Source organism: Salminus brasiliensis, chromosome 17 (genome assembly GCF_030463535.1).
Source record: "Salminus brasiliensis chromosome 17, fSalBra1.hap2, whole genome shotgun sequence".
Lineage (NCBI taxonomy): Eukaryota > Metazoa > Chordata > Actinopteri > Characiformes > Bryconidae > Salminus > Salminus brasiliensis.
In genome coordinates this window covers 17,230,267-17,248,373 of record NC_132894.1, presented here as the reverse complement: position 1 = coordinate 17,248,373, position 18,107 = coordinate 17,230,267, and the positions used below count along the sequence as shown (strand labels likewise).

Here is an 18,107-nt window from a genome sequence, read left to right as displayed (position 1 = left end):
TTTATTGAGAATGTTTGTATTTGGTCTAAGTGACAGGCGGAAATATCTACAATGACTGAAATGTTGACTGAAACTAATGCAGCATTTTGTAGTTACTACAATTTGTTTTGATATATATATATATATATATATATATATATATATACATGGACAAAATTGTTGGTAATTGTTAATAAAAGAAAAACCCACAATGGTCAAAGAAATAACTTGAATCTGACAAAAGTAATAATAAATAGAAATTTTATGAAAATGAACAAATGAAAATCTGACATTGATTTTGAACCATGCTTCAGTTATTTTAAAAAATAAACTCATTAAACAGGCCTGGACAAAAAGGATGGTACCCTTAACTAAATATTTATTTTTATATTATATTTTATATTAAATATTTTTATACTAAATATTTATTTATTTTACACACTTTAGTAATCTGCCTCTGTAACCAGTCAAACCTAAAAAACACAAAATGTGGCCTGTGCAAATGTTTGGACACCCTTAATATTTTCTTTGACAAGTTACAGTTAACAGTTTTACTGAGGAGCTGTTGGCTGATCAAATTTACAAGTGTGCAATGTTCTTCAAAAGAGCAGTTCAGGGGAACTGGAAAAGCAAGAACTTTTGCTGAAAACACCGGTAGATCTAAACCAGCCTATGGCTGCTAGAAACCTGTAATGCAAGCTTTGCTGAAAATGGTGCATGAGAAATGGAGGAACTTTAGCAATCAAGGAAAAGAACACCTTGCCAACTTCTGAAGCGCAGGGTGGATCCATCATGCTTCATCATGGGGTTGTGTTGCCATCGGTATCATTGGCAATACTGCATGGATGGAGGGAAGACTAGGTATTCCTAGCAAATCATGGATGCAGATGCCAAACCATGGCTTTTTCAACAGGATAAACATCTCAAATATACCTCAGAACAGCCATTGACAACCAGAAGAGACACAAACTGAAGTTTTTGGAATGGCCCTAAGTCACTTGACCTAAACATCATAGAATTCTTTGGTGAATAGACCTTAAAGCTGTGCATGCAAGATTGCAAACTAGACAATGTTTTATCACCATTTGGGCAAAAAAAACCCCAAAAGACTGGAAAACTTCTGTTCTGAAACTGTGGATTAGGATTTGCTGAACATGTTGTGGTTTATTTTTGATTAGCTACAGAAGCTGTGCTTACTACTTCTCAATAAAAAACAATACTAACTGTGTCATTTGGGAACTTTTGCATTAGACAGTTTATGTAAACCCAAAGCACAAGGAAACGACTGTTCACGGAAACCTAAAAATCAAAAATCATTAAATCATAATTCATTTAAACTTTTCTATTTTGGAGTTATCTGGCCCTTTTAATTAAAGTAGCAAGTCATACATCAAATTGCAGACACTTGATATAATTCTATATGCAGTGTGTACACAGTATGACCCTTTTGCCATGGTTGCCATCGGTTGTTTTGGCGTGACTGCCCGCATGGCCTCAGAGTGTGGTAATTAAAGAGCTCTGTTTTCTCTGATGTGTGCTATAATCTGATTAAGACCACAGAGCCAGTTTCATCCTCGGAGCATTCTAGGGCAGGTGTTTGATTAAACCAAGGGTTGATGTGATGCTAATCACCTGTATCTCTCTCTTACAGCTCATTTCATTCAATTCTTGCATAAGTAAGCTAAAATGTCAATCAGTGATTATTACATTGAGATTCCTTTAGTATTAAATTTGGAATTATTTATGTAATAATTATTTGGTTTAATATTTTGGTATTTTGAGTTACCATGCTTTTTCCAAATCAACATCTAAAATGTCTATATGTTAGGCCCAACAGAATGAGCCTGAATTGTGCTTTAGGTCTTGGTGGACACAAAAGGCAAGATGTACACTTTCAGGAGCCACATTTTCTTTTTTGTTACAGTATACCCCTATACAACAGTTAAGTAGTGCACAGAATATTTTTTGTAAGTTAGTGTAATTACTGTGATGTAGAGGAAACCCTAAAGAATGTCAGAGCAGTCAAAACTCCCTCAGTCGCCTAATGTGGCTGACAGTCATTCATTTTCACTTCAGCTTTCTGGGGAAAGAGGCTTATGATTAGCTCCTTAATATATGAAAAATATGAAAAGTATGGCTTTCCCTCCGAGTAAAAAGAGGAAAAGCTTGTAGTTTGTAGTTTGAGGTGCCTGAGCATGTATTGTCATGCATGTGCAGAGCAGCAGTTATAGCAAAACGGAAGATTAGTAGTTCCCCATCTGATTAAGAAGCAAACATTAAAGCACAGGCCTGAATGTTACGTACAAACCAAATACAGCTGCAATGTCAATATAGAAGATTTCCAAATAATCATTACACAGCTACGCCTTGGAATACACACATTTTTATTCTGGGCATTTCAGGGAATCCCCTGCACACTCTCAATCAGTCTCCTCCTCCCTCTGTTCTTATTTGTTGATCTGCAATGCAGTGCTAGGCTTTCCCCATGCCTCTCACCTTCCCCTCCCATTCTCATAGTCTCTCTCCTTCTCTCCCTTTCCTCTGTGGTAAGCCCCAGTGAGTGCTGCAGATTGGAGTATGGCTGTGTTGCCACCCACCAAGCCTCAAGTAGCTCAGCCCTGTGCCTTTGCCTGAAGTACCGTAGTGCCACACCTCCCCCTACAGTGAAAAAAACGACACTACAGCCGATAAATCCCAGAAGTCTTCAACTCCAGCACTCCAAAACAAAGCAAGTGGTGTGTATATTAATACACTGTAGCTTCCGGCACAATAGAAAGACATGACACAATGACAGATGTTATAAAAGGTACATTCACTCTTTAGTTAATGACATAACGTACATCTTATTTGGATCTCTATTTTTCCCTTTTTAGGGAAAACAGTTTGGCTAAACTCTCTTGGCTTTGTCAAAGCGGTGGAACCTTTTATATTGATGTAGTGTCGGATGTCATGGAAACAGGCACCGTGGAACCCTGATTGGTGAAGAGGTTGGGATCATCTGTTCATCATCGCTTGCAGGGAGAAGTGCTGAGTGGACCCTCCTTTTTAAAGTCCCCCCTCCCAGCTCTCCCCCATGGAGTTCATGGCCTCCTATTATCCAGCAGATTTGTTTTTTCCATCCTGGTTGAACTTTCTAGTGTGAGAGTAAAAAACTCCATTAGGATCATATATGTGCCTTTGCAGGGACGCAGGGGGCATAACCTAACAAATGTGTGGGGTCAATTGGTAAGGACTGCTTTCTACTTTCTCTTTCTTACGGAACGTGATAGAAATATACATGTAATTAGTAACAGAAAAAACTAAACAGATGGTTAAGATAAAGTTGAGTTCTGTCTTGGTATGAGGATACAATTAAGGACTGAGTTTGGATAGTGGATGTACATTAGACTGAATGCAGGTTGAGCTGTTAGGAGTGTCGCTGTTTGAGGTAAAGCTGATAACTGGTGAACATTACTGGACTGATTACTGCACATAACCAAGAAATCTATTGTTTCATATATTTTTTAATGTTATGTATTAACTAGATGTTGAAATTGTTCTATTTATGAAAATTCAACATCCTCTTGGGTGATGTTCGTGCTGTCTGGGTGTCAAATATACATGTCTATGCTTCTACTAGAACTCAGAAAACATTCATATTGCTCATCACTGCAAACTCCTTATGTTTTCTAGCTCAACTCCAGGAATTTTAGTCAACAACCTCTGGCAGGATGGTTCTTAACGTCCAGGATAGGAGCGAAAATGTTTTCAAGCAGAGAAAGTACAAAAACAAGTAGCACTGTGATCTTGTTTTTTAATTTGTGATGTTGCATAGGATATATTCTGGCAAAATATTTGGAGATTACAGTTGTGTGTATGTGTATGTGTGTGTGTTTTGAATTGGACAACATCCAAAAAAGGCGTAGACCTGCAGCTAAGAAATAGGTAGGGCAGATTCAAGAGGAAGATGTCATGGAAAGGTCAACAGAAGGTCAACCTTACACTTTGCCACTGTGGAGGATATTATATTGGGCCCACTGTATTCAGCTCAAATCCGACAGGGCAAACAGAGCATAAACACAGCATGGGTGTGCGTTGAAATGTGTCTCAGACATGCACACACCCAACTTCTCCTCTCAAGGAACAAAACAGGTTGCAAAATCTTCCCTGGCCTAAGTCTGACCTCCAATCCCATGACAGGCCATCTCCTGAAAGGTAGAATGGGACAGCTAAACAAACAATGTTGCTCTCGCTACATTTAACATCAAGCCTGCCGGGGACACAACAATGGCTTCAGCAAGGCCCTAGCACGTCTAAACATTGCTAGATCTCTCTCTGGCCAGCTGGGTTGTGCTCGACCAGCAAAAGTTGAACAATTGAAGGTTTTATATTTTCCATTGAGCTCAGCAGTCAGACCTTGGTGGGGCTGGGAGAGATAGGATGTATATGTATAAAAGCAAAGGGCATTATTGGATGCAGAATGTTATCCTCTATCTGCCAGAGTGCGATTACCCCAAAAATGGGAGAGAGCTTGGGGGTCTGAAGGTGCCGCTATTCAGGAGGCTAAAACTGTTGCTATGGTGCTTCGGTGAGGAGTGTTACTGGTTGAGGTACTGTTCTGCCGTTTTTTTGACCATGTAAAAAGGGGTGGAGTCATCTGATATATATATATATTATATATATTTGGGAAGGTACTTCGATGTGGATGTGCCCATTAGAACGAAAAAGTAAATAAATAAATAAATGCTGCATGAAGAAACACATCCCAAGCTAGAGGTACTATGTGATCTGTAACAGAATTCTGGGAAGCTGCCTTTGGTTTACACACCAAATTCTAAAATAAATTATTATTATTATTATATTGGTTGTGCATGAATTCTATACTGCCAGGCTACAATCATCAGTCCATGAGAATGTTGATCATTTGCATAACCTCCTATAGGCTGGTTGAATGGATAAATAGCCAAAAGCAGATGTGATTAGACAGGATGACTAAGCAGCAGAACTATAGTCAAAGGTGTCCACTCTGAACTAGAATCCAATCACTTTACATCACATCATCAGCTTAACAAGAGACAGACCAGAGAGCTGAAAAGACACATTTATGCACTTATGGTGAGGTCTTCTATTATGAAGGATCAGTACATTATTCTATATTATAGTGTAAGATACAAAGTGATATACAGCAAAATAGGCTGCTTAGGACCTAAACAAGCACTTTGGACTCTTAGGAGTCAGATTAGTCAGCCTGGCTTCTGTATGTCTTTTAGACGGACTCCTTGCTGATACTTAAAAGGTGTTCAAATTAATGAAACAAATTAGGCACCTAAAGTAAATCTGTACACATGCATGCAAATACAATGTATTAGTGCTAGAGAAAGCATTGTGAACAGCACACAAGTAAAAGACAGACTACATTTTGCTATAATAGACTAAATCCCAACAAACTAACATGGCTGTCATAACTGATGTCTGCAACATTACACAGAAGACATAAATATGATGAAAAAAGGCAGAACAACTGTTGTCTTCCATATATACATATGTAGAGATCTGGGTGATCTAAAAAGTAAGCTCAAACTCAAGCTCAACCAGTAAATCCATGTAAAAGCAGTAATTTACAGTTCTAGCAACGTGGTGGACTTAGCCAATGTTTTGTGTTTAAGGTTTCCCAAGGGGACGCTACTGAGAAGCTGGCTCACCAAGTCCCGACCCAGACTGCTCCTGCTCATTGCGGGCTTGAAGAGGCCTCAGGTCACCCTAATGAGAAGGAAAAGGATGAAGCGCACAAAAATAGCAAAGGCCACGTAAGCGGTAAATATGGCTTATTATGCATGTAAGGTTAACCTCTTTAAAAACTATGTTTTTTACCCTTTGGAAGTATTGTAAACAGGCTCATGGGGTAAAACCATTCAAGGATGAAGGAGGTTTAGAGTGTTGTTTTTGGCACAAATTACTAACACAAGAAAAACTCACAATTCTGTAAAGAAAAATGTGCCTAATTTATTGTCACAAGATTAAACCAAACTGTATTGTTGGGCTAGTGTTTAATACTGTCTTTCAAGCTTTAGGATAGGATTTTGTATCATTGGCCAGTATTTAAATATATAAATAATAATAATAATAATAATTAAAAAATGACACTGAATCACAAGTTCTTATCCAGTGTAATGACGATACTTCACATATGACCCTTCACATAAAGAAAAACCAAGCTCATCCACAATTTGTATTGCAGAACCTGCAATCGAATGCCACATTTCTCTTGAGTCGTTGAGAGTAACCCTGCCTGCTGTTGAAATGGAAGAAGCCCAAGACGGAAAGGAAATAACTTATCCATTTGTGCCGACTCAACGAACTAAGAGCAAAAGCAAACTGGAGAGAGGATCAGAGTTTGTCGTGAAAGCAAGAGACCCGCCACAGAGGTCCAGGCCCCCCGACTAAAATCTGGGCACACCCTTACCCTACACACAGCCATGTGTACATCCCTCCTCTTTAAAAAATACACATTTGTTATGGTTTATGACACTACACTGAGTGTGACTGTACATTATTTTTCATTTCACTGCCAAATGCTGGGTGAACAGAAGTGCTATTTATTCCCTTGTTCTCTGGTCAGAGTTTTGGATTTTGTTATAAGTGATTGTGTGTGAGTGGATGGATATAAGAAAAAAAGGAAAAAAAAAGATCTCTCTTGTAGTACTTAATGTAGACAGACTTAAGGTTGACAGATGAAGTACCGAAACAATCAAAACAACTACTGTTTGTCTAAATTGCTACTTCAATAAGTAAATAAGCTGTCCATTAAAAAAAATGGCTGAGCATATTCAAAAGTAAATAATCAAAAATCATATTTTAATATTAAATCTCACAAATATAGAATCAACCAAAACAAATACAAAAATATTGTAAAAAAAAAAAAAAAGAAAAAAGTCCATTTAGGACTAATTCACTGGTTTAGACTTAGAAAGCACTGTAAGTTGGAAAAAAAAGGCTTGCACAGTTTGAAAGTTTACATATGAAATCAAAGTTATTTTCTTATTTGAAATTCTGTCCTTTGTGTTCATATTGTCTTTTTTCCCCTCCTCTTAGCTTCTATGTCACCATGACATAGATTTGTTGCAAAAATCTGATACGTTTACTTTTTCATCTTTTCACAGGATTTAAATACTTAATTTTTCATCAAATAAACAAGGTAACACTTTATATTAAGCCGTCCTATTTGTCCTTTGTAAGAAGTATGTTATCACAACATAACAGATTAAGAAGTAAAGCTTCACTAAATCTGAAAATTGTTTTTAATTGTTTATCTTTATATTCTCTATCTTGCAATCAAATGAGCTAGTTAACAAATAGAAAGCATTCTGGATTGTTTTACATATTCCAACAAATATACAAAACATTTGCATAGCAAATTAAAGAAATAATTACAATACATTACCACTTAATATAAAGTGTGACCAAATGTATTATTGAGGTGTGCAAAAAAATTATATACATCTAATTTTGTTAATTAACTGTTTTATACTAAAAGCTTGCAACAGACAAAACTGATTGGATAAATTTGAATGCTACCAGTTATAACGCTCTTTTGGGTTGCAAATATGGTAGCAACTGGCAAACAAATCGCTTACATGCTATTTTGGAGCGAGGACTCCTTTTTGTAGCCTTATCTTCCTGTGGAAGGTCATACCTTAATGCAGTGTGATACATAAGGGAAGAGACAGTAAACATTAGTTCACAAGGAGCATATTAAATATTCCCCCTCATTAAGTTTAGGTTTGGACAACACTTGGATGTTTCAGCACTTGAAACATCCTGTTATTCCAAGCACTTTATTTCCTACTATTGGTAGACGCTTGTTTGCTTGCATAGTATTACGCCAACAAAGGAGCAAAATATTAGCAAAACCCGGGGGGGAAAGGTTCATTTTGGAAAGTGTTTCTTAAATTGCCTGACAATAATGGTAACTCAATAATTCCAAGATCAATGCAGACATCAGTTCAAGTTATCACTTGTGTATAACAATGTATAAAGCGCAGAATGTGGCTTAGTTGAGCTGGTGCATTCCTCACCTCTCCCAGTAACGCACAGACTGAAGTGGTAAGAGAGCGCATGCAGCCAGTTACAGCTGCAATTTCTCTCCTGGGATCAATAAAAGTATTTCTGATTCTGATATTGACCGGTCACATGCAGGAGTGGTTGACTTCAGCCAGGGGTGCCAGTAGTGGTGATGGTATTATTTTGCTGTGAATTTTTGCTGGATGAGTTTGTACTTGTGCAGCTCTTGCTCAGACACAGATGGCTGCAGGACGTCAAGGGCTTGGCTGAAGTCCTCAGCACAGAGCGTGAGCCCATCATTCTCTGACTCCAGACCTGGGCGAGAAGGAAAGAGAAAGCGTGAAATAGAAGGAAAGAGAGAGGAAGAGAGAATGTATTAGAAAAGTGGAAAAAAAATAAAGAATGGATAAGTAGCAAATAATGGCAAATTCTCATGAAGTTTATTAAGATCTGAATGATGATTTTGCATTGCTTTGTATTAAAATGCCTATAATAAGGTATTGCATACATAAAGTATATGCAGACAATATTATATAAAAAAAAAATATATATATAATATATATATATAATATATATAAAAAAAAATTATATATATATATATAATATATATAAAATATATATATATATATATATATATATATATATATATATATATAATATATATATATATATATAATATATATAAAATATATATATATATATATATATATATATATATATATATATATATATATATATATTTTTTTTTTTTTTTTTTTTTTTTTTTTTTTTTTTCAATTTAGTAAACGTTTTTTTAAATATCAGACGAACACTGGTGCCTGCTTTTATTCTTACAAAGAGCCAATTTACAGATAAAATGGTGAGATATGCCCAAAGGGTGACCTCTGCAGGATGAACATCTTCACCTCTGCTGAACCACTGTGGTGGTGGGAAATGACAATTATAACTAGTCCTTTTTGGCTAGTTATATATATACACACACACACACACACACACGCGTAGCTGGAGCTGCTATATGCCTAAAGGCCTGAGTAGACTGTTTATTATATTAATATTGAACAAAACTAAAAAAGCATGCCCACACTGACTGACTAAGGCAATTTTTGATATATCTTTGCTTGATTTAAAGTAAGATTGTGCTGCAGTAGCTGTGTATTTGTAATGGGTTATCTGTAAATGGACCATTGAATATTAATAATTAAGGCATGCAACCTTCACTGATAAGCGAAATCTTCCTCTTAATAGCAGACATCATGGCATCTGAGCACAGTGCATATAGATCAGCTCCTGTGAGTTGAAGAGGACAGCGCCCAACTATGTCGGAGAGGCTGACGTTAGGGTCCACCTTAAACCTGCAGGCAGACAATCACATGGCATTTAAGAAATTTCATTATATATGCCTGGCTTCAGCAAAACCAAGAACTCAAAACTCTATGCGTTACCAACAAAGATGGTAAATAAAAAACATGCATTTAAAGCAGTAGCCAAAGTTTAGAAATTCAATATTAGCAGTCTTTTAATGTCTAATTTCCCACAGAACAAATCTGAAAAGTAGAAATGCTGTAGATTATGTGGAATATCATTCAGGAGGTTTGTTCGGATTTATGACATTGGAAACAAAAGTGACTCACTTTCGTACTATCGCTTTGAGAACCTGGAGCTGTGCCTCCCTGTCTTCACTGATTCCAACATATACTAATTTGTCAAATCTGCAGGGCACAGAATAAAGCACAGAATCAATATTTCATTACAAAAGCAAAACAGTACCGGGAGTCAGTCAGAAACTAACTGGCAAAAGAAGCCGTCAGCGTTCCTACCTGCCAGGCCTAAGCAATGACTGGTCAAGTAAGTCTGGTCGGTTGGTTGCTCCAATTACAAAGACATCACTGGAGGAATGTAGGCCATCAAGCTCAGCCAAGAGCTGAGACACAACCCTACAACAGTAAAGCAGACCTTGTCATTCATCTGCAGCCCTCCCTGCAGAAACCTGTACTTGTGTAATTGTCTTTCAATGGAATAAGGAATCTTTTCCTAGGAGATTAGATCCTCAATGATCGCTACAGCTGATACATTCCTCAACAGATTGCACAATTTTATATTTTCCTTTAGATCTACATATCATGCATGCGTTTTCTCTCTTTATTAATTTCTTTTTCAGATTAAAGAAATGTAACTAATTTACATTTAAAACATTAAAATCAAACCCTTTAGCAGTAACTGTGCCAGTTTTTGCATGTATATGGTATTGTGGAATTGAATAGACAAGGATCAAGCCTAGTCTTGAACTATATTTTCAATTAATACAGAATTTCTAGTCAAAAGACTTGATTTTATTTTCTTAACTATGACTGCATAAACCAGCAGAGCTGTGTAATGAAGAGAAGTGGAGATTTTCAGCCTATGCACTCTTAAAAAGCGACAGACCTGTCCATGACCCCTCCTGAGTCTCCACTGCGACCTCGATTCGGAGCCAAAGAGTCCAGCTCATCAAAGAAGATAATGCAGGGAGCTGCAGCCCTAGCTTTGCTAAACACTTAGAGACACACAGGAAAAGGGTTTCCTTTTATTCAGAGTCTGTTCAAATCTGTTGTTGATCAGTTTGAGGTATTGTAACAGTGCCATGGGGACTTTACCTTCTCTGATATTCTCCTCACTCTGGCCTACGTACATGTTAATGAGCTCTGGACCTTTGACACTGGAATTAAAAGCAACAATCTTAAATGATGTTTCCCTACAGGACTGTGATCAAAATGACATTATGTAATTCAGTTGATCAAGTGTTGCTTTTTTTTTAAAAGGAAAGAAATGTAAACACTAACTACAGCATTGCCTGACATAGGTCTATACATCCTAACCTGGACTTGTTTCCTAATGTAAAAGTGCTTCTACACTGCACCATGTTATATTTATTTTAACACACCAACTCAGTGCCAACCTACAAATTCAAAACCGATGAATTAAGTTAATATGTTTTAAGGGTGAGAGTTCTAATTGTACATCTCGTCACAGTCACTCCACACACAAAAATGACATATTTCCTAAACTGCAACTATACAGGAAAAGGAAAACACAGTTTAACTATCAATGGAAGTCAACAAATAAATAAATAAATGTTACAAGTAATTTTAGAGCTCTCTACCTGAGGAAGGTCAAAGAGCATTCCGTGGCCACAGCTTTAGCCAGCAGGGTCTTGCCAGTGCCTGGTGGCCCATAGAGCAGTAGGCCAGAACGTCGCAGGCCAAGTGGAAGCAATTCTGGGTGCTCCAGAGGAAGCTGGATGGTATCTAGGATCTCCTTCTTCACCTGCTGTAGACCCCCTACATCCTGCCACCTCACTGATGGGATCTGGCATTCACACCGTAGTTATTCATACAAATGTTACAGACAGTGGAAATGATCAGTCAGGCAATAAATGGAAAATCAGCAGAGCTTGAGAGACCAAACATCAAAATAAGCTACACTGCAAAACTACCATAAAATAGAGCACAGCAGTGGTCTCACATACTCATCATCCACTGAATGATCATTTAAAAGCTGCACTTTCCATTTACCTGATGTTATCATATGTTAAAATTAGTTAAATTATCTGAAACATAAAAAATGACAAATATACAAAAATGGGAGAAATTGGGATAAGGGGCAAATGCTTTTTCATACTGCTGTACAGCTGTTTAGGAGAGAATTTGACCATGGTGCTAAGAACCTTTGGTGCTCCAATGGCTTGAGACTGGGCTTCCTGTAGGGAGTCCAACGCTGCTGTGAAGTCAGCAGCCGTGATGGTTACACCACATACACACAGATCCTCCTCCAACTGAGCGTTGGCCTCCTGTGGATAACTACACAAAAGACCAGACAGACTGCTATATGAATCATGTAATTAAAGCAACATTAGGTAGAATTTCACTGACGTGTAACAGAAAAAACATCCCCATCATTGTCATTCGGTTGTAAAATACAGGAAGGCTAAGTTAATGATTTCACTTTGGATAAAATGTTAAGTTAACCTTAACTTTAACACACTTTAACATAATGAATTGGTCAATAACATTGTTTTGACATGAATACTCATGCATACTAATGGCATAGTGCATGTCTTGTATTCTCAATAACCATCCCTTAAGGAGACAAATAAGAACTGAACAACTCACTAAATGTCCAACACCCGTCGGTGAGCTGCTTTTCCAGCTCTAGTGAACAGTGCACAGAAATCTCCCAAGACGAAACCCTACAGACAGAACCAAAAGGGGGTATAGGATGCTTATGTATTGTAATGTTAAATCCAATAACTGAAAAGCTAGATTTGAAAAAAGATGCACTCTTACCGCTGTCTGTTTAGCAACCTTGGCAAGACTGACATCTTTTCCCAGCAAGAGGTTTTCACTGAGACTGGCTAACATGGCCTTTCTCTGTTCCTCAGAGTGACTTTCTATTGCCATCTGGTGCACAAAGGCAGGTATCACATCTGAGGACAATTCCTGCTGGTCATTTACAGAGCCAACCACGATTACGCTGCAAAGGGAAAAACATTGCCATGACATGCCATTGCCAGTTGACAGTGACAACTGAACATCTAACTGAAGAAAAGTGCACTTCTCCATGGATTTTTTTTTTTCTACATTTCTACATTATTGAATCTTTTAGCAGTCTTGCATCTATGTGATAGGCTACAGTCCATATTCTTCATCATCAAAACAACACATTTTGCTTGCTGCATCACTTGACTACACATTAAGCATATCTGAGACCTTGTAAAAAGTTTTACACAACTATATAATGTTTTACTTTACCTTGAATGTGCATCAATCAGGAGTTGGCAAAGAGCAGACACTACTCTAGAGTCCATTTCAGTGCCATCCCGCCGATGGCTAAGCAATTGTAGGTTCCTTAGCAACAGCACACAAGGGTGATGGATCTCAGCTCTGTGGAAGGCTGCCTTCATCTTTGATTCACATGCAGCTGCAGTGTCACCACAGAGGGTCACACAATCCACCTGTAACAACCCAGGTAGTTACTACAGGTAGTGGCTCAGCGGTTAGAGCGCCGGGATATCGATAACAGGGTTGTGGGTTCGATTCCCGGGCTCGGCAAGCTGCCACTGTTGGGCCCTTGAGCAAGGCCCTTTACCCTCTCTGCTCCCCGGGCGCTGGAGTTGGCTGCCCACCGCTCTGGGTGTGTGTGTGTGTACTCACTGCCCCTAACACGTGTGTGTGTGTGAGTGTGTGTTCACTACCAGATGGGTTAAATGCGGAGGACACATTTCGCTGTACAGTCCACACTGTACAGTGACGAATACGTGCACCTTTACCTTTTACCTTTACCTTTTTTTACTATAGTTTATGTGATGTGTTTGAGTACTTATCTAGTGACTTATCTAGACTGAGGGTCCTGGGTACTAGTTTTGGATTGAATGGTTTAAGGCAGGATTTGTCCAATTCTGGTTCCTGGAGGGCTAGTGATTTCCCTGCTTAATCAGCATTGATTTATCTCATTGGTTAACTGCCAGGTTTAGTGGGTGTGTTTGATCAGGGGAAGTGCCAAAATGTGCTGGACACTGGCCCTCCAGGAAGGGAAATGAAGAACCTTGGTTTAGGAAGTATACTGATACCTTGAGCAGATGCAGATGTAGCCTCCTACACGCTGCCTTAATTGCTGTGACTTTGCCACTTCCACGGGGGCCAATGAGAAGAACGGTGCACCCTCGCTTCAAAGGAGCATGCCTTTCACATACAAAGAAAACAGTAAAGGTAAACCAAAAGCCACCAGAATAAATTATTTGAGATAAATTCACAAATAAAACCGTGTTCTTACTTTTACAAATGCTACATGTGGCTTTTATCATCCATAGTGCAAGAATGCTGACCTTTCAGTGAGGTGGGGCAGTATGATGGTGACCAGCTGCTCAACAACGCTGGAGAGACCAGGAGGGGAAAGGCTTGTCCAGAATGATGAATTCACTTCTAAACATGGTGCCAGGCTATGGGTAGAGTCTCTCTGTAGATGACCAAAGACCGTTTGAGTACATCTAAGCACAAATGTGACAAATCCACATTGGAGAGATAAATGATGTGTGTTGCATTCTATTAATTATGTCATCTGAGGTAATTCCACCGAACAACATCGGTTGCAACCAATATAACCTGCAACAGGAGGTTCAGTGTTTCTAGACTTTCAGTTTAGCACTTCAAGATTTTTTATTTTTTTCCAGATGCTGCAATGCTAGAGGGATACGATTCAATCACAATAGCATTAATAAGGTAAAGCATTGATGTAGGGCAGTAAGGTTGGGTTTGTGGTTCATCCCAGTCCATTTGATTGGGCATAGGTTTTGTTTTTGTGCAGATGCTCCAGACTCTAGCCCTCTAACAGTATGTGAAAAGTTGTGTGTGTGTGTGTGTGTGGGGGGGGGGGGGTGGCCTGTAGAAGACCACAGGCCACAAGTAACTGGAAAATTGTTGTTTCTAGGCCAGCTGTGCATCAGTGTCTCGTTAGTTAACAGGAAGTCAAGACTAAATGGTGGCAAGCTCATTCTTACCGCATACAAAGTGGTGTGGTCTGTGTCTGCTAGATATGATGCCACCTCTCCGTTCTCTTCAGAAAAGCCTATTATCTGTTTCACTTTATAATATAAGACAGGCCACCTGCAGAGAACACCACTAGATTACAGACAGGCTTCATGCTTAGCCATAACACAGCTACTTGTAATACGCAAAAAAAAAGGAGATAAGGCGAATAAAAACCTTGTGACTCCATCAGAGCTGCTCTCCACAAGATCTGGGTGTCCTTGGGTTGGGATACTCAAAATCCACCCCTGCTGTACAAGCCTAAAAATACAAACCCAGAAACACAACACAATAACATACATAAATGGACAAAAGAATTGGGACACCATCACAACAACAAAAAAAAGAAGTTTGTTGGAATAACTGTCTCTACCGCCCAGGTAAGGCTTTCTATTAGATTCTTGAGCCTTATGTCGATGAATGCATTCATTAAAAGGGGTGTTCACAAACACACGAACATATAATGTACCTTGGTGTGCTGAAGTGCCTAAAGAGAATGCTATTAAAGTGTCCATGGGAGTTGTAATCCGGCGATACAACAGCTTCAATGTGCAGTTCTTTGGCGTATAAAGGCACAGCAGAACAGCACATGCTGGCAGACAGTTTCATCCCCTGTGTCTGTGTTGGAGCTTTGTTCCATCGCTGCAGAAATCAATTTAAAAACAGTTCACATTAAGAATGTGCGAATCATGTCTGAATATTGACATAAACACCTACGCATCAAATTACTCACTTTTATTTTGATGGCCTTGTTCCCAACGGGTGCTGGTTCACCCTTGGACAAGTTGAACCACTGCACAGGTGAGATGAAACCCACATTATCATTGATCTCCATCTCTGACAGCTTGTCCCCATCAAAGACCATCATTTTCACAAGGTGGACATCCCCTCTGGCCTTGGCAGCAGCCTTAGAGGTGCTTTCGCTCTCTGTTCCTCCAGGACTAGGCACCAGTTCTGTCCTTGAGGGCTTCTTTGCCTTGCCTAAAGGAGGGCCCAATGAAGCCACAACCCATTCCCCATTAAACAAGCCCAACCTTAGTAACAAGTTCTTGCTCACAAAAACTGTGCTGTCAACGTCCACCTTGACGTCCTGCTCTGCTCCCGGGTTAAGTGTACCCTTCCTGTAGAGCCAGGAGGAATCAACAACCTTCACATCAAGCCTACACTCCAGAGCCTGAAGAACACCTGTTAAGCCATTGCTGAGCAGCAACTTATTGTTCAATAATGAGCTGCCTGGACCGAGACTGTTTGCATAGTGGGCAAAGTCAGAGACGAACAGGGAAGAATATGAATATCTGCTCAGCTGGTTGAGGGGAAGGTCCAGCACAGCCGGACTGGGTGGAAGATCTCTGCAGTCAGAGACCACAACGGCAGTGTGGACAGTGATCATTCCCTGGGTGACTGGTGTGCACTCCAATACAACCAAATCGGACAAATACTGATGCACCTGTGCGGTGTCATCACCAAGCAGGGGGTGGTATGGCAAGACTAACATATCTCCTTGTCGAGCGAACAGCGTCTGCTTATGGCAGGACGACAGCACGAGCAGGACACTGGAGAACTTCTCTGAGGACGCCCATTTGAAACTCTGCTTTGTTCGAGCGCCAATAACAATCCTGTGAAGTGGCAGGGGTCGCAGCAGTCGGGCTGTTGCTCTTAAATCTGACGAAAGGTCGTAGTGCAGGAGAAACGTTTTGCTCACAAAAACACTCAGAGCAGTGTCCGACCCGCAGCAGTCAATCTCTTCGTCCGCTGTCACGTGGGCACAGACTAAAATGCCCGCTTTTCTGGGCTGTTGGCTTTCCCGAAGAGATACTAACACGCAGGTGAGTTCACTGCAACTCGGAAAGACCCGAGAGAACTGTGACTTGCTGACAACGACATGCAAAGGGTGCAAATGCGCTGGAAAGTGTTCGAGGCAAAACAGTCTAGTGGGGGACGCCATGTTGAACGCGTGCGCATGCGCATTACAACACACGGACACGGTCTGCAGCGAGAATGGCGACACGAGTTAATATATATATATATTTTTTTAGATTATATTATTAATTCTGAGTCCCTAAAGCATCAATGTAACTTAATTTAGAATGATAATGTTTAGAGATTTCTCGATTTAGGTGTATATAAATATAACGTACCGTTGGTGTGCGAAGCATAGATGTTAAATTTTTAGACGAACACTATATAACAATACCTTTTTAAGTTTTATTCTGAATAAAAAAAATATTATAACAGATATCGAGTAATTTTAACCTTCACTTTAAAATACATTTTATAGAATATTTCTTTTGATGTGTAGGTGTTTTTTTTTTTTTTTTTTTTTTTGCCATGTCTGAAGTACTGCCTGGTTACGATAAAGGATATTTCCAAGTGGTTCAATAACAGAACTTAAAAATAAAAATATGTTAAATATGATTCAGGTACTTCAATTAGTAATTTAGCTATTTTCATAAAAAATATTAAGCTATTTAAACATGTCCAAGTATCCCCTGTCAAGTCAAGACGAGAGGCTTTTATTGTCACATATATTTTATTGTATATATAAAATTGAATTGAATTATAACATCAAACTAAAAAAAAACATTTCAATAAATTCAATAAATTTGACTCATTTCTGAGATGAAGTAGTGTGTATGAGGTGCATAGATAATTAACATGCCATGGCATTATATGCAGACAGCTTATAACGCGCATGAAACACAGCAGGTACTGAGGTAGTAAAGTATAGAATAGAAAGTAGAAAGTATAGAAGTATAAATAAGATAAATAAGATGCAGACAGATTAAAATGCTATGGGTCGTGGGGGGGGTCTGACTGCTTGTGGGACAAAGCTAATGCAGAACCGTGCAGTAACAGCAATTCCCAAACCAGGTGATGATGCACCTGTCCACCCTGTCATCTTGGGATAACCTTTGACATCAGTGACATCAGAACTGCATATTGTTTTATCTTCAGGGCTGAAGTCACTTTCTGTGTGTTTAGTGATTGCCATCTTACCCTGTCATGGTAAAATATCCGAATTTTAGACAATTTTTAGATTTTTTAAAAATTTTAAACTAATTTTGAAACAGTTTTTTCCACAAGATGACATGTTTGTGCATTATAGCTGAACCACAAGCAGACACTTCCTTCAGTTGAAGTGGCCAGTTTGGAAGTACACTATATGGACAAAGGTATTGAGACACCTGCTCATTTATTGTTTCTTCTGAAATCAAGGGTATTACAAAAAGGGTATAAGCTGCTTTTGTTTGGAGGATGGCAGTGTTAGTGAGGTCAGGACCTCATCCCTAACTCCCTAGTTCATTGGCTCATCAAGTACTGGATGGAGCAACAGCAGACAACACAGTTCCTCCACAGCTCAATGCTGGGGAGCGTTATACCCCTCTAGCCCTCGCCTGGCATTCGGCACGGTGTTTATGTTCATGTTTATCTGCTCTACTCTATTGTCCTATTCTATTGTCAGTACGTCTCTACAGTGACTAGACATGTTGTGAGCACAACTGTGTCAGCAATAGGTGCAACGTAAGG

At 39.1% G+C, this 18,107-nt stretch overlaps 1 protein-coding gene across 3 annotated transcripts; it reads right to left on the bottom strand.

Annotated features, from left to right (window-relative positions):
• Positions 1-2,377: 2,377 nt before the first annotated feature.
• On the bottom strand, positions 2,378-16,525 carry pex6 (peroxisomal biogenesis factor 6). 3 transcript variants are annotated; one of them, XR_011977701.1, is made up of 18 exons: positions 15,313-16,525; positions 15,049-15,221; positions 14,757-14,840; positions 14,552-14,657; positions 13,880-14,010; positions 13,625-13,736; positions 12,807-13,009; positions 12,342-12,528; positions 12,168-12,244; positions 11,723-11,855; positions 11,159-11,364; positions 10,653-10,714; positions 10,444-10,552; positions 9,837-9,953; positions 9,651-9,728; positions 9,232-9,371; positions 5,661-8,334; positions 2,378-3,112 (listed from the first exon to the last, which is right to left on the bottom strand). XR_011977701.1 is itself a non-coding variant. In XM_072660548.1 (17 exons), the coding sequence occupies exons 1-17, from the start codon at positions 16,522-16,524 to the stop codon at positions 8,198-8,200; spliced, it is 3,267 nt and encodes a 1,088-aa protein (XP_072516649.1). In that variant the 5' UTR covers position 16,525; the 3' UTR covers positions 2,378-8,197. The 3 variants fall into 3 exon arrangements, 1 of the variants encoding a protein (XP_072516649.1); XR_011977702.1 differs by having other exon boundaries at positions 2,378-7,651; positions 8,034-8,334; XM_072660548.1 differs by having other exon boundaries at positions 2,378-8,334.
• Between the last annotated feature and the right edge of the window lie 1,582 nt (positions 16,526-18,107).